At 45.3% G+C, this 17,735-nt stretch overlaps 1 protein-coding gene across 1 annotated transcript; it reads left to right on the top strand.

The window, feature by feature from the left end:
• Positions 1-5,420: 5,420 nt before the first annotated feature.
• LOC141935939 (F-box only protein 39-like) lies at positions 5,421-9,516 on the top strand. The gene is given in 5 exon segments (XM_074852622.1): positions 5,421-5,735; positions 5,737-6,435; positions 7,489-7,573; positions 7,576-7,697; positions 9,439-9,516. Coding segments are annotated over 5 exon segments (1,299 nt in total).
• The last annotated feature ends 8,219 nt before the right edge of the window (positions 9,517-17,735 follow it).

Below are 17,735 nucleotides of genomic sequence, written 5' to 3'. Positions count from 1 at the left end.
GGCCCGCGCCCTGGGTGTCACAAGAGGTGAGCCCTGCTGATACGTGCTGCCGAGACCTGGAAAGGCTGCAACGGAAAAATTAAGGTATGGACAGGCAAGCAGCATATGATTTATTTGTATCCTGGCTGGCACAACGCCGGGTTGAGGGAATAGATGTAAAAAAGGATCTTCAGGGGCTTTTAGCTTATGGGGTAGAGCAAGGTTGTTTTATTAATCCACATACAGTTCATGAGTTATCGGAATGGCGAAAATTTGGAGATAAATTATGGGAATTAACATTGAACGATGATAAGACAGCAAAAAAGTTGGGAAAGTTATGGAGGGTGGTTCATAATGAATTGCTAAGGTATCAGGCTGAAAGAAGAGCTGCACAGAGCGCAATTGCGGCAAAAGAGAAAAACACCAGATATGGGGAGGAGGAAACTAGGTGGCCATTACCGCCTACGTTTCGTGAGCTTGTTTTACCACCTTTACGTTCCGAAGAGACGGGACAGGAAAGCTCAGAACGAGTTCTCCCTACCGCTCCCCCCGCTTCTGCCCTGAGTAGCCCTGACGCATCCAGTCAGACTGTGACGCCGGAAAGCGAGAATTCTACTCCTGGCTCAGAAGATGGGCTGGGGATAGAGATCGCTAAAGAAAGGTGTCGGGCTTGGAATGCATTGGCACGAGAGGGGTTAGAAAAAGGGGATGAGGAGATGACTCAGATGGTGACAGCAATGGCTTTTCCAGTTCAGTTTCAGCCGAACCCAGCTGGTGGACTAAATGCTACTGTTACGGCATTAGATTGGAAGCTTTTATCACAATTGCGCTCTACAGTGAGTTCTTATGGTGTTACTGGTGAACCGACTCGTCAAATGTTAGATTATCTCTGGAGCACTCAACTTCTTTTGCCTGCAGATTGTCGGGGTATAGCAAAGTTAATTTTCTCTCCTAGTCAGTGGTTGTTGTTTAATGCGCATTGGCAAGCGAGAGTGTTAGAATCGATAGCGGTACAGCGGCAAGCAGGAGATCCATTACAAGGGATTACAATGGATGAATTAATGGGGTTAGGACCTTATGCTAGAGTAGAAGCTCAAGCACTGCTCGGTCCGGATAAAGTGAGAGAGGCAATGAGGTTAGTGAGAGAAGCTATAGAGCAAGTGAAAGAGCCAGGCGGAGTTCCAATGTATATGGGGATTAAGCAAGGGAGAGAAGAGACTTTGGGCAGTTTTGTAGATAAGTTGGTAAATGCAATTGAAAGAGCAAGAGTACCTCTCTACATGCAGGGTGCTCTCTTAAAACAATGTATTTCACAAAATGGCAATCCTGCTACAAAGAGTTTATTGAATACATTAAGGGCACATTGGACTGTAGAGGAGGCACTTGAAAAAGCGTCATCGATACCTACTGGACCTCAGGCTTTTCTTGTAGAGGCAATAAAGAAATTAGGGGAAGGAATGAAAGAACAGGCTCAGGCTACTCAAAGTCAGGTTATGGCAGCCCTTGCGCCTCTCCAGACTTCAGCAGCAACAGCAGTTAAAGTGCAAACACCTAAAAAGGGGCAGCTGCGGTGTTACCGATGCGGAGCTCTAGGGCATGTACGAAAGAGTTGTACAGCCAGAAATGTGTGGTGTCAAACTTGCCGATCCAACTCCCATAATGAGGAGGCTTGCTGCAGACGGTCGGGAAACTCCACCCGGAGCGCGTTCGCCGGCCGCCGCGCAACGACGAAAATTGCAGCCGCAGCGCAGTCCTTCAACCCGCCACCCGGGGAAGTCTCGGGTTGGACCTGGCAGCAGCAGTAGATGTTATTCTGTTAACAAATAATCCTCAAACAATATCTACGAATGTACGAGGACCTATCATTATTAATGGGAGAGCCATGGGAGCTTTATTATTAGGAAGATCATCGGCATCACAATGTGGACTATTTGTTTTACCGGGAGTTATTGATGCAGATTATGAAGGTGAAATCTATATTATGGCATATACACTGAATCCACCAGTAAAGATTGCAAAGGGACAACGGATTGCACAGCTGGTACCTCTGCCACAAGTGACTCAAACAATACGACCAATAACTGAGGAGAGTCGCGGAAACAAAGGCTTCGGATCCACAGGAAGCCTGACCCTGCTAACACTGGATCTGAGTACGAGACCCAGAAAGACTGTTCACCTGTCATTTCAAGGTAACGCAATAACTGTGGAAGGGTTGTTAGACACAGGCGCAGATTCCAGCATACTGTCGCCTTCTTCTTGGCCACAAGGCTGGCCGTTACAAGAGCATACCACTACCATCACTGGCGTGGGTGGTTTAACCTTACCTAATCGAACGCCGCCCCTGCAATTAACAATTGAAGGACAAACAGTCACAGCGGTGCTTGCTGTAGTGCAATTACCTCCAGGGGTAAATTGCTTAATTGGAAGAGATGTGTTAGCACAAATGGGAATAGTTTTGACAAACGATCACCATTTATTCTAATGGCCATTGCTTGGACTTTCCCGATCCCTATAACTTGGACATTTGACAATCCAATATGGGTAAAGCAGTGGCCACTAAAAAGGGAAAGTCTTGAGCAAGCACACTTGCTAGTACAAGAACAATATCAGCAAGGACATTTAAGATTATCTACTAGTCCTTGGAATACTCCGATATTTGTCATAAAAAAGAAATCAGGCAAATATCGACTTTTGCATGACCTTAGGGAAGTAAACAAACAAATGGAACCAATGGGGGCTTTACAACCAGGTATGCCGAATCCAGCTATGTTACCTTATGAATGGCCTATATTGATTGTGGACTTAAAAGATTGTTTCTTTACGATTCCGCTTCATGAAAAGGACATGCGCCGATTTGCTTTCACTTTACCGGCAATAAATAGAGAAGGGCCAGATCAACGGTTTGAATGGACAGTTTTACCGCAAGGAATGAGAAATAGTCCAACTTTATGTCAGATTTTTGTAGATGCAGCCTTACAGCCATTACGTCAAAAATGGACTAATGTTATAATTTATCACTATATGGATGATATATTATTTGCACAGAAAGAACAATTTACAGAAGCACAGATAAAAGAAATTGTAAACACCCTTGCAAAGCAAAGATTGGTAATTGCACCAGAAAAGATACAAAAAACAGCTCCATGGAAATATTTGGGATTGTCTTTGATGAAACAAATAGTGACACCACAAAAATTGACAATTAATCCTGAAATTTCAACACTGCATGATGCTCAGAAGCTATTAGGAGATTTACAATGACTAAAACCTATAGTGGGCATCCCAAACGAGCTTTTACAACAATTAAGACCACTGTTAAAAGGAAATGATCCTGCACAGGTGGTGTCTTTATCAGCAAACCAGAAGCGAGTGCTACAACAGATTATGGACCGTATTACTTCTGGACAAGTGCGTCGGAGAGACGCTGAGCTCCCCCTGGACATACTTGTGTGGATCGGCTTACAGCAGATGTAGAAAATGTTAACCATGCAGTATTACAAGATAGAGCAGCTATTGATTTTTTGCTTTTAGCACAAGGCCATGGATGTGAGGAATTTGAAGGAATGTGTTGCATGAACTTGACAGACAATTATTCTTCAGTCCATGCAAAGATTAAGAAATTGCAGGAAGGTCTGCACAGCTTGAAACAAGTAGATGGATTAGGGATTGAAAGTTGGTTAAAAGAATGGGGACTTTCAGGATGGTTAATATCTCTGATCAAGTCTGTGGGGGTCATGATCTTGGTAATTATGACTGTGCTTTTGATGTTGCCATGTATTGTCAGTCTTCTGCAAAGGGCCCTGCAGAAGACTGCCTCTGCAATATTTTTAGCACAAGTGCAAAAAGAAAACGGGGGAGATGTGGAGCAGTTTGCTAACAACTGGCTATGTGAGAAAGGGCACAGCACCGAGGAACTGCTGACAACGGCGACGTGATGGGAGAATACCGAAAAGTATCAAAGAAGAACAAAGAACAGAAGCAGCACTATGTAGAAGGCCTTGCAGAAATCATAAGGGGAGAGATTGGTATTTAACCTTAGCAACCAAAGTATCTAACCTTAGCAACCTATAAGGAGCTTGCTTTTTGCAATATGTATGAACTAATTATTGTGGATATAAAAGAAGTGTGAGTACTAATAAAGTTGAGCCTTTGTGCATTAAATGATGGCTGGGCTCCCTCTGCGTTCTTTCAACAGTGGGAAATAAATACATTCTGAATTTTTGCCTCTGCAAGGGTACGAACAGAACATGAGCTTTCCATGCCCTTTGGCTGTTTGCAGAGCCAACTAATAGCCCGATCTGTAAAAGGCCTCATGAAAACAGCCACCTAACAGGCCAGTGGGATGTAGTTTGCATTTCACAGCTGAAAAGACAGAGGATACATCACTTCCCTTTTTGGCCGTTTATTGCTCATTTATCTGGTTTATTGATCCATTTATCTGGTCGGTGAAAACTGACAAGACATGCAGCCTGCACCTGGCTTGTAGGTCGTGGCCTGTACTTCTCACTTCTGAAGGGACTACCAAACAAGTCTCCTTTTCCTTTTTAACTTAGTCAAAATGACTTGGCTCAAGTGAGCTTTGGTCACTGTTTGTCCTTGCATAAATTCTGTTGCCATGACATCACAAATGTGACCTCTTTGCTCCATGACAACAGCTAACCCTTGCGGAGGGAGGGGTCTGAGGTAAGAAGACAAATCTGGAACTCTGGAGGGAGACAGAGCTGGAACAGTGCGCAGGGAGCTGACTGCTCACACAGTCCAGCCTTGAGAGTGGAACTGGTAACTTCTTGCATTGTGGTTGTTTACTTACGTGTTTTACCACTACCCAGTTGGTGTTCTGACTTGCCAGCCTTCTCCCTGTCCATTGGAGAACAGTGACAGCTTATATTGCTCATTACTCTCCACAGGGTTTGTACCTTCATCTATAGCAGGGTGCTACTTCAGATAATTGTACCCCAGAAGGATAAGAAAAGTCATTTGCGCTAGTTTTGTGCTGACAGTACTGTTCAAGTGTGCACACCCCAAAGCACTGGATACTTTGAGATGCTAGGCAGCAGGCCACAAACCATTATCAATTGCAGGTGATGCTAATCAAAGGTTTCGAGAGGCTGTCGCTGCTCTATCAGCAACTGATACCATTTCACTGTTTAGCTAGACCAAAGGCCAAAGAGTTAAAAGATGTGTCCTGTAATAGTGCTTCACTCTTGTTTTCTGGGTTTTTTTTCTTTTGATTTAGTTTAGACTATCGATTCAAGAGCTTGTTTGATGCTGACAGCTTGAGTACAGAGGCAAAGAAAGGATCACTGTTTTTTGGATGTGAAGCAGTAAACTTTCATCCATTTGCTTGGAAGCCTGTTCTGTTGGGAATGGCAAGAAATCTACCCACAGCTTTCTTCATCTAGGTTTGACTCAACAATCAGAAGTGAAAAACTGTCTTCTCAATGGACGATGACAGTGAACCTGAGCAGAGCTGCTGGGCTCATCTACCTGATGTCTGCCTGAGGCGTGTCTTCCATTGGTTAGACAACACGGACAGATCTCGGGCTGCCTTGGTCTGTAGAAAATGGAATTGGGCCCTGTACTCGGGATCCCTCTGGAGGAGCGGAACCACCACATTCTATGGCCAACCATCAAGTGCACACACACTGGAGCTTCAGAGTGCCCTGCGGCATGCCAAGAAATTTAGCAAGTATTTGGAGCACCTCGAGGTCAAATTATTGAATCCTCGCAAGACTGCTTTTACCCAAAAATTTCAAAGTGACTATGGGAAGTCTTCTTTCATACCTGGGTGAGTGTAACAGTCGCCTAGTATCCCTGAGCATCAGGTACCTGGAATTCGACCGCTTGGTCTGGAGAAATGTGGTCAGGGCTCAGTTTATCAAGGACTTAGCTACCTTCCTGAGAAGAATGAGCAAACGGCTTGATTATCTTAACTTAAAAGGAGCAAGAGTAACCTTGGAAGAAGGCTGTGAGCTTCTGAATTCTCTGACCTGCCTGAGAGATAAAAGCTTTATATCTGAAATCAATATTGAGGATTTCTTCCGTCTCCACCTTCCTGTCTACAGCAGCACCTTGTTCCACCAAACTATGTCCAAGTTCCATAGCCTGGTCATCCTGACTTTCAATTATAACTGTATCTCTGATGAACTGCTGGACATCCTGCGGGAGCAGAGTGCTCATTCTTTGTGCACCTTGAATATCAAATGTCATATCCATGACCCTCATGGACAAGTGGTCTGGGGAATGTCGTGGGCAAACTTGGCCAAGAAAGCCCCAAAACTGAATGTGAACTTCTTCTTTGAAAGAGTCATGAACCACGATCACCTAGCCAGGATCCTGCTAGTGGAGATCCCAGTCAGGAGCATCAGTCTACGGAGCTGCTATTTCAGTGACCCAGGTTGGACAATGAGACCTATCCTCACCAACCTCCTCCCAGCCTACTGTCATGTTCTGCAGGTAAGGGAAACAATAGTGGCATCTTACTGCAGTATCACAAAGCTAAGCAAAGTAATCCTATAGGCCTTCTGCATAACAGCAGTCATCCATAGGAATTCCTGACTGCTTCAGTTTTATGTTCAGAGGGTAATTTTCCTAAGCAAGTGAGCCATTCCAGTGTTCCAGCTATAGTCTAGTTCAGGTAATTCTCCTTGTTCAGTTCATTATGCTGGTCTTCTCTATCAGGCTGATGTCAGGTTGCCCCCCGAAATACTGGTGGTTGTAATGTCAGCTGTGAGAAAAAAAGAACCTTTCAGGCAGGAAAATGTCATTTTTGTAAGAAAGCTTTAGGCTTATTCTGGTTAGACACCTTCATGTTTAGTAACTGATAACTTTCTTAGCCTTTCAGATTTTTCTGAACCCCACCCTTTTGCAGGGAAATCTGCATATGAGCAAAATAGTCTGTACACCTTGTTTGCTTACAGAGCTGTAGCCTGCATCAACCTACACTGATGGTTTTGCTCCATGTAAGTTAACTGGTGCCCATCACTAAGGGTGTGTCACCAAAGGCGTGCAACAGCTGGCCCATGTAAATGAGCATCAGGTCTTTGCGTGCCTGAGGGAAGTACATGGCTTTATACCTGATGGTTGCTGACAGCTTGCTTTAAGTTCTGTTGCATTGCAGAGTTTCCAATAAACACCAGAGATCTGTAAAGCTTTCTAGAAATAGTCTTTGGATCTACTCTTGAATCTGGGATAATTTCCAGTATGTCAAACAAGACCATGGCATGAACTGTGGGTGTAGCATCTTCTAACAGTACTAGGAGTTGCCTGTCTCTTAGGATGGTATGTAACGCACAAGAGACCCTCCCATCTTAACGGGAGAGTGGCAATTATTGTAGCATATCCTGTTGTGACAGTACAAAACTGATTCTCTGCCAATGTCAAGGTACAATATTACTGACGGTCCCTTCTGTTGATAAAATTGGGAAACTCTTGTTTATTGAATTCTAGTTACTGTGCTCACAAGCTCTCTTCAGTAGTACTGGTTTTGTTTTTTTTTTTTTCCCCAAGAAATTAACACTTGAGTTAAACAATGAGTATCAGCTACTGGACAATGAGCTGTTACAGCTCATCTTATCATGCAAGAGGTTGTTATTCTGGAAGTATGGGCATTTCTAAGTGTCACCTTTATGGAGAGGCTGCTACAAAACCTGTTGCGTCAGGAAGTTGTCTCCCACGCATTCCAGGAATCTCCTGGACTGGTCTCGCTCTGCTGTGCTGTATTTCCAGCAGATGTCTGGGAAGTTAAAGTCTCCCACAAGAACAAGGGCAAGCGATCATGAGATTTCTCCTAAATACCTATAGAATATTTCATCCACCTCTCTGTCCTGGGTGGGTGGCCTATAGTAGACTCCTACTACAACATCTGCCCTGTTGGCCTTCCCCCTGATTCTAACGCAAAGACACTCTACCCTGTCTTCGCTACACTTGTGCTCAAGGCAATCATAACAGTCCGTAACATACAGCACCACCCCACCACCTCTCCTTCCTTGTCTGTCCCTTCTAAAGAGCTTGTAGCCCTCAACTGCCGCACTCCAGTCATGGCAGACATCCCACCATGTTTCTGTAATAGCCACAACATCATAATTTTCCTGTTTCATCATGGTTTCAAGCTCCTCCTGTTTGTTACCCATGCTGTGTGCATTGGTGTACATGCACTTCAGATAGGCTGATGTTTTCCCCCCTTCCCCCTTCAAATCTAGTTTAAAGCTCTGTCAATGAGCCCAGCTAACTCCTGCCCCAAGATCCTCTTCCCCCTCTGGGACAGGTGCATTCCATCTAATGCCAAAAGGTCTGGTGCCCTGTATACTAACCCATGATTGAAAAATCCAAAGCCCTGACAGTAACACCCGTCTTGGAGCCACAAGTTCATCTGTTGAGGTCTCCGGTATTCTTCTTCATCCATCCCCCCAACTGAAGGGATGGAGGAGAACACAATTTGTGCCCCTGACCCCTTAATCACTTTCCCCAAGGACCTGAAATCTCTCTTCATTGCTTTAGGACTTCTAGTAATGTTGTCACTACCTACTTGAAAAACCAGGAGAGGGTAGTAGTCCTTGGGTCTCACTAGAGCAGGGAGTTTTGCCTTGAGGTCCTTGACGCGGGCCCCAGGGAGGCAGCAGACTTCCCTATGAAATGGGTCTGGTCTGCATATGGGGCCTTCGGTACCCCTCAGAATGGAGTCACCCACTACAATGACTCTTCTGGGGTTCTCTGTAGAACCGGTTTTAATACCTGGCCTAGAATGACCCAGCCTTGGTGGACCTCGGTCTTCCTCCTTGTTTGTCCCATTTCCTTCCTCCTCCTCTTCCTCACTCAAAAGTTCCAGGGCCCCAAAACTATTGTGAAGGGACACCATGGAGGGTGAGGGGAGTCGGGAAAGGATTTTCCTGCCTCCCCAAGCAGGGACCTGTTTCCAGCCTCCCCCATCTCTTAGGTCCCCTCCTTCTGCCTGGTAGCAAGAGGTTGAGGGATTACCTTCCTCCTTTGGAGCCTCCATTTGCTCCTGTTGCTTTAGGGGTGCTAGGGTGTTACTCCACCAATCATGTTCCCTTTCACACTCCCTCATGCTTCTTAATCTCTCGACCTCTTCTTTGAGTTCCACCACCAGGCTGAGCAGGTCATCCAGGTGATCGCAGTGCACACAGGTGTTATCACTGGTGCCTTCCGACAGGACTGACAGGCTCAGACACTCCCTGCAGCCCAGGACCTGGACCGCTGCATGTTTGCGTGGCAGTTCCGACTGGGTCGCCACGTTCTTTCTAGTGGTGGTTTTGACCCCAGTAGAGACCATGGTTCAGTCTACTCGTGGAGGATGATAAGATGAAACTAGCACAGATAAGTTCTAGAGCCCGGAGATAGACTGCGCCCTGTCCGCTCGGCCTGCCTGCGCGAACTGCCGCGCCTCACCCTTCTGACGCGCCACGCCCTGTTTGCCCGCCCTGTTCGCCGCGTTCCTAGGGGGCTGCTCTTGTACGTGAGGGGCGTAGGGTGTCACTCCAGTCTTCGTCCACGCTGACTCCCCGCGGCCCGCGTTAGCAGCAGCTCACTCTTCCGCTCAGGGGGGAGGCGACTTGACGCTCTCCCTCTTCCCTGGGCTTCTGCCTTCACGGCTTGCGGTTTTACCGTGGGTTTTTAATGCTTTGGGGAGGGTCCCCCACCGCCACCCTCCTCCTCGGAGCCCCTCTCCTCAGCAACTGAGCTAAAATGGCGGACGCAAGGAGTTTAAACTGCCGTTCGTTCTCACTCCAGTCTCCGCCCACGCTGACTCCCCGCCGCCCGCGTTAGCGGCAGCTCACTCTTCCCGCTCAGGGGGGAGGTGACTTGGGGCTCTCCCTCTTCCCTGGGCTTCTGCCTTCATGGCTTGCGGTTTTGCCGGGGTTTTTAACGCTTTCGGGAGGGTCCCCCACCGCCACCCTCCTCCTCGGAGCCCCTCTCCTCAGCAACTGAGCCAAAATGGCGGAGGCAAGGAGTTTAAACATGGATGACATGGATGGAGCAGATCCAGATCCAGCAGATCCAGAATTCTGGGAGAATGTTTCGGAATCTATTTGGTTTTGGTAGGATTCTACTGAAAGTGCTAAAATTGAGCTAAATTGCTGGGAATGGACCATAGGTGCAGACTTGAAGGGACAGTAACCTCTAGCAGGGAAAATAGGAAGCAGGGATGAGCAGGAACAACATGTTTGATAGGAATTTGAATGCTGGACCAAGGTCACACACAAAACCCACAGCAGAGTTGGAACAAGAGTCAAAGCTACCAATTTCTTCTGCAGTGTCTTGATCTTGGGACCTTCAGACATTCATTTCAATGCTCCAGTGAGGTGCTATGCATCTCAGAAGTGGAGGTTTAAGAGACAGAGCTAATTGCTTGCTTACCGGAATCTCTTTGCTTAGGCACATCCATTCAGAGTGAACCCTTCTAATCACTGGTCTTCTGATCTCACTGTTTCTCCATGATCGTTGTCAAACGCATGCGCTGCGATACTGTGGTTCAAAGTCACAGTGGGCATCTTGGTACAAAGCTCGCTGCTTTGTAATGACACAGAATCATCATGCCAGTAATAGCATCGTCCGTCCATTTCCCGCTCCCCTCCCCACCCCCTTCTTGGCTGTTTGTGTGTTTGGTGAAAATAATATCCCTTTGCCATAAGGAGTGCAATGTCCAAGCTGTGACTTGCATTACCACGTTTTATTTGCTCCTGCTGTCACACAACCTCTGCAGGTCATAATTCACCGTGGGTGTCATCGCCGAACAACCTTGCTGGCCCTGTTATTGTTATTGGGCCCAGAGAGATGAGTGTCTGACCTTTCCCAAGTGCTATTTCTGTTGACTGCTAAAAACCTTCAGAACAAAGTTGCGTGTTTCTTAGTGGTGTGAGCCAGACTATTTATCTGCCTGCAAGCTTTCTGAATCTCAGCACATCTGTGAAGATAGCTCCAGGTATTGCAAAGGAGAGCCTAGTTTACTCTGCATATACTCTGAGGAACGGTAAGCTTCAGGCACCGACTACTGGTACTAAGTACCTCTGGTTAATCACATCCACGTAGCTTCTGGTTTGCTTGTAACAGAAGAGTGAACTCACCTCTGCTTGTGAGCTCCCATGTAGAAGGTGCACTGCTGACCACCACACAGACTGCCTGCTGTTGGTGTGGGCAGCCCAGTGCTGGTCTACGCTGTAAGGAGCTCGTTAGGAATACAGTAGCAGGGCTGGAAAAAAGGCAGTGTATATTCCCCTGGTTTCAGGATAACAGTTGTCAAATGCCTGCTATTCTGCTCTACATCTCAACTCTTTTGGATATTACTTGCAATGCTGATTTGGAGCAAAGCCATGCACGATATAGGTAAAGGAACTGCCAGTTCCACAATCCTGCAGATTAGGAAAGAAAACCCCACTTTTGTAAATACATCATGGGGGATGGAAGGGGTGGAATTTCTGGAAAGATTTTATGATGATGTTCATGGGAAAGTTTAAAACCAGAAGCATACAAAAGGTCCCCATATTTTCTCTGATTTTAGGGTGAGGGATGAGGAAGTCATATTAGTTTAATTCCATCGGGGAAGTCTTAAATATTTATTTGCTGAGGGACATATCTTAGGGCAGCAAGAAAGAGACAGACGGATAGGTGTGCTCCCCCAGCTTCCTCCTTTTACAGCTGTCAGGGCACATGCTGAAGCAGCACAGAGGCAAAGCTCAGGCCTCATGCTGGAGGGCTAAATGGGAACTGTACAAAGCTGAGTTCTCATCCAGCAGCTTAACCACTGGCGCTGTAGGCAGATTGCTTCAGAAAATGCTCCCATTTCTGTTCTGTCTGTAAAATGAGGATAAAAATCTTGGCTTTCTTAAAGGACGGACTTAGTGATCTACTCACACAAAGAGGTGTATGTCTGTAAGGGATCAGAGATTAGTTTGGCTCTATATACAGTGAGTTGAAGCAAGGTCATTGGTGAGCATGTTGCCGCTCTGCATCTCAGTGTTCACTGCTTTGATGTTAATGCCTCACCAGCTGGCCTGTCCAGTGCTTCTAGACCAGTGCCTTTCAGTTGCTTGCAGGACCACTTGGACAGTGCCTAAGAAATCCTTAGCAATAGTGGGGATCAAAGGTTTTTGATGAAGCAAAACACAAATGAGAACGCTTTTCTCTGCCTGTTGAAAGAACGCAGAGGGAGCCCAGCCATCATTTAATGCACAAAGGCTCAACTTTATTAGTACTCACACTTCTTTTATATCCACAATAATTAGTTCATACATATTGCAAAAAGCAAGCTCCTTATAGGTTGCTAAGGTTGGATACATTGGTTGCTAAGGTTAAATACCAATCTCTCCCCTTTTGATTTCTGCAAGGCCTTCTACATAGTCCTGCTTCTGTTCTTTGTTCTTCTTTGATACTTTTCGGTATTCTCCCATCACGTCGCCGTTGTCAGCAGTTCCTCGGTGCTGTGCCCTTTCTCACGTAGCCAGTTGTTAGCAAACTGCTCCACATCTCCCCCGTTTTCTTTTTGCACTTGTGCTAAAAATATTGCAGAGGCAGTCTTCTGCAGGGCCCTTTGCAGAAGACTGACAATACATGGCAACATCAAAAGCACAGTCATAATTACCAAGATCATGACCCCCACAGACTTGATCAGAGATATTAACCATCCTGAAAGTCCCCAACCTTTAAACATCCTTGTTAACCAATCTAATCCATCATCTTCTGTTAAATGTTTGACACCATCCTTTAGCTGCTGTATGCTTTTGAAAATAGATTCTGAGTGGTCAGACAAATTCATGCAACACATTCCTTCAAAATCTTCACATCCATGGCCTTGTGCTAAAAGCAAAAAATCAATTGCAGCTCTGTTCTGTAAAGTAGCATGTCTAACACTATCAACATCAGTTAAAAGACCACTTAAAGCTAAAGAAGTAGCATTAGTCTGTTTGCTAAGCCAACATCCCAACTTTGTTAGTTTTTTCAATGCAGAGTCACCCAGACATTCTGTTTGGGTTGTGGAACTACCCATCCTTCACCCTGATGCAGGTTCCAACACAGGCCGAACACACCGAGCAGGAACCCAGCGAGGGCCGGCATCTGTAGAGACACAAGCATAACCCCTGCCCCAGGTTAATCAGTCGCTGTCAATGAGCTTGTCTCTCTTCCGGTGTCATTGGGAGGTGCGGCAGGTTTCGCCCATCTCGCTGGAACCCATACGGTGCCTGTTGGTGTAGAAACACAAAGATATCCCCTTCCCCATATTACTACTTTAGCTGGTCCTTTCCACAATCCATCTTTTGGATCCTTATAATTTACCCATATCTCTTTCCTTCCCTCACTTACTTTTGTCTTTTCATAATGTAACATAGCTGGTGGTTGTTCTGCGTCTCCAAATATACACAAGTGATTCATTACAAATAATGTTTTTGCTAATCTTTCTTGTACATCCTGTATTTCCTGATATTTTGTTACATAACGTTTCAAGGTACCATTTGCTCTCTCAACTATGGCCTGTCCTGTGGGAGAATGCGGTATCCCTGTTACATGCTTCACTCCCCACTTGTTTAAAAATCTTTGCATTCGACTTCCGACATATGCTGGTCCATTGTCTGTCTTTATAGTATTCGGGACTCCCATTATTGCAAAACAACATGTTAAGTGTCTAATTACCTGTGTGGCCTTTTCCCCACTCTGCGCGGAGGCCCATATATATTTGCTATAAGTATCTATAGTAACATGTACATATTTAAGTCTACCAAAACTTTGTATGTGAGTCACATCCATTTGCCATACTTCATTAGATTTCGTCCCTCTAGGATTAACTCCTATTCCAATACCAACCCCTTTATTGTGAAAACTACAAACAGGGCATGTTTTTACTATGGCCGTTGCCTCCGCCATTGTGATACCAAATTGTGTTTTTAGCCCTTTTGCATTCTGATGGAATATGTCATGTGCTTCTTTTGCCAATTTGTCTTTCGGCATGGGAACATGTACAGCAGTGGATACCAATTTGTCCGCTCGAGCATTACCTTCCCCAAGTCCTATATCCCATTTATGACTCCTAACATGAATTACAGCATACGGTTGTTCCCTTATTTTTATAGCCCTCTGTAATTGTAAGAACAACTCATAGAGACGCTTATTTTGTACTTCCCTGACTTCTGCATCTTCTATCCTTGCTACTATTCCTGCTACATACATAGAATCAGTTACAATATTCAATGGTTCATTAAACTTAACCATCGCCCAAACTACTGCCAACAGTTCCAGAGTTTGTAGTGTGTCTTGTGCTGTGGCTTTTAATATCTCGTGTTTCCATGTATTATCTTCCTGCCACGTTATAGCTGCTGTCTGAGATTTCTTTCCTGCATCTGTATAAACTGTGATGGCATTCGGAATCGGCGCCTGTTGTCTTTTTGGCTGTTCAATCCAATGTAATTGTCCTAACCATCTCAAAGGTTCCATAGATAATTGATCAGTTGACAACATCATTGGCCCATTTAACATGGCTTCCTGCAATGCTGTGCTATTTGCCAGGTACCACTGCATGGTTTCCTTCTGCATTGGACAGTATATGAATTGAGGTTCTCTTCCACTTATTTGAATAACTCGCACACGACCTTTCTTTACTAAATTTGGTAGTGCTTCAATTTTTTGAAGTAGAGATTTTGATTGTTGTAATGCTGGCGTGATCCATTCTAGCACCCATGTCTCCCCCGTTTTCTTTTTAGACTGCGTAATAGCTCCGAGCAAATGCTGTGAACCCATCCACACAAGTATGTCCAGGGGGAGCTCAGCGTCTCTCCGACGCACTTGTCCAGAAGTAATACGGTCCATAATCTGTTGTAGCACTCGCTTCTGGCCTGTTGATAAAGACACCACCTGTGCAGGGTCATTTCCTTTTAACAGTGGTCGTAATTGTTGTAAAAGCTCGTTTGGGATACCCACTATAGGTTTTAGCCATTGTAAATCTCCTAATAACTTCTGAGCATCATGCAGTGTTGAGACTTCAGGATTAATTGTCAATTTTTGTGGTGCTACTATTTGTTTCGTCAAAGACAATCCCAAATACTTCCATGGAGTTGTTTTTTGTATCTTTTCTGGTGCAATTACCAATCTTTGCTTTGCAAGGGTGTTTACAATTTCTTTTATCTGTGCTTCTGTAAATTGTTCTTTCTGTGCAAATAATATATCATCCATATAGTGATAAATTATAACATTAGTCCATTTTTGACGTAATGGCTGTAAGGCTGCATCTACAAAAATCTGACATAAAGTTGGACTATTTCTCATTCCTTGTGGTAAAACTGTCCATTCAAACCGTTGATCTGGCCCTTCTCTATTTATTGCCGGTAAAGTGAAAGCAAATCGGCGCATGTCCTTTTCATGAAGCGGAATCGTAAAGAAACAATCTTTTAAGTCCACAATCAATATAGGCCATTCATAAGGTAACATAGCTGGATTCGGCATACCTGGTTGTAAAGCCCCCATTGGTTCCATTTGTTTGTTTACTTCCCTAAGGTCATGCAAAAGTCGATATTTGCCTGATTTCTTCTTTATGACAAATATCGGAGTATTCCAAGGACTAGTAGATAATCTTAAATGTCCTTGCTGATATTGTTCTTGTACTAGCAAGTGTGCTTGCTCAAGACTTTCCCTTTTTAGTGGCCACTGCTTTACCCATATTGGATCGTCAGATGTCCAAGTTATAGGGATCGGGAAAGTCCAAGCAATGGCCATTAGAATAAATGGTGAGCGTTTGTCAAAACTATTCCCATTTGTGCTAACACATCTCTTCCAATTAAACAATTTACCCCTGGAGGTAATTGCACTACAGCAAGCACCGCTGTGACTGTTTGTCCTTCAATTGTTAATTGTAGGGGCGGCGTTCGATTAGCTAAAGTTAAACCACCCACGCCAGTGATGGTAGTGGTATGCTCTTGTAACGGCCAGCCTTGTGGCCAAGAAGAAGGCGACAGTATGCTGGAATCTGCGCCTGTGTCTAACAATCCTTCCACAGTTATTGCGTTACCTTGAAATGACAGGTGAACAGTCTTTCTGGGTCTCGTACTCAGATCCAGTGTTAGCAGGGTCAGGCTTCCTGTGGATCCGAAGCCTTTGTTTCCACGACTCTCCTCAGTTACTGGTCGTATTGTTTGAGTCACTTGTGGCAGGGGCACCAGCTGTGCAATCCGTTGTCCCTGTGCAATCTTTACTGGTGGATTCAGTGTATATGCCATAATATAGATTTCACCTTCATAATCTGCATCAATAACTCCCGGTAAAACAAATAGTCCACATTGTGATGCCGATGATCTTCCTAATAATAAAGCTCCCATGGCTCTCCCATTAATAATGATAGGTCCTCGTACATTCGTAGATATTGTTTGAGGATTATTTGTTAACAGGATAACATCTACTGCTGCTGCCAGGTCCAACCCGAGACTTCCCCGGGTGGCGGGTTGAAGGACTGCGCTGCGGCTGCAATTTTCGTCGTTGCGCGGCGGCCGGCGAACGCGCTCCGGGTGGAGTTTCCCGACCGTCTGCAGCAAGCCTCCTCATTATGGGAGTTGGATCGGCAAGTTTGACACCATACATTTCTGGCTGTACAACTCTTTCGTACATGCCCTGGAGCTCCGCATCGGTAACACCACAGCTGCCCCTTTTTAGGTGTTTGCACTTTAACTGCTGTTGCTGCTGAAGTCTGGAGAGGCGCAAGGGCTGCCATAACCTGACTTTGAGTAGCCTGAGCCTGTTCTTTCATTCCTTCCCCTAATTTCTTTATTGCCTCTACAAGAAAAGCCTGAGGTCCAGTAGGTATCGATGACGCTTTTTCAAGTGCCTCCTCTACAGTCCAATGTGCCCTTAATGTATTCAATAAACTCTTTGTAGCAGGATTGCCATTTTGTGAAATACATTGTTTTAAGAGAGCACCCTGCATGTAGAGAGGTACTCTTGCTCTTTCAATTGCATTTACCAACTTATCTACAAAACTGCCCAAAGTCTCTTCTCTCCCTTGCTTAATCCCCATATACATTGGAACTCCGCCTGGCTCTTTCACTTGCTCTATAGCTTCTCTCACTAACCTCATTGCCTCTCTCACTTTATCCGGACCGAGCAGTGCTTGAGCTTCTACTCTAGCATAAGGTCCTAACCCCATTAATTCATCCATTGTAATCCCTTGTAATGGATCTCCTGCTTGCCGCTGTACCGCTATCGATTCTAACACTCTCGCTTGCCAATGCGCATTAAACAACAACCACTGACTAGGAGAGAAAATTAACTTTGCTATACCCCGACAATCTGCAGGCAAAAGAAGTTGAGTGCTCCAGAGATAATCTAACATTTGACGAGTCGGTTCACCAGTAACACCATAAGAACTCACTGTAGAGCGCAATTGTGATAAAAGCTTCCAATCTAATGCCGTAACAGTAGCATTTAGTCCACCAGCTGGGTTCGGCTGAAACTGAACTGGAAAAGCCATTGCTGTCGCCATCTGAGTCATCTCCTCATCCCCTTTTTCTAACCCCTCTCGTGCCAATGCATTCCAAGCCCGACACCTTTCTTTAGCGATCTCTATCCCCAGCCCATCTTCTGAGCCAGGAGTAGAATTCTCGCTTTCCGGCGTCACAGTCTGACTGGACGCGTCAGGGCTACTCAGGGCAGAAGCGGGGGGAGCGGTAGGGAGAACTCGTTCTGAGCTTTCCTGTCCCGTCTCTTCGGAACGTAAAGGTGGTAAAACAAGCTCACGAAACGTAGGCAGTAATGGCCACCTAGTT

This window comes from Strix uralensis, chromosome 30 (genome assembly GCF_047716275.1).
Source record: "Strix uralensis isolate ZFMK-TIS-50842 chromosome 30, bStrUra1, whole genome shotgun sequence".
Classification (NCBI taxonomy): Eukaryota; Metazoa; Chordata; class Aves; order Strigiformes; family Strigidae; genus Strix; species Strix uralensis.
Note: the sequence above shows the minus strand (reverse complement) of the source record. Positions and strands in the feature narration are given on the sequence as shown.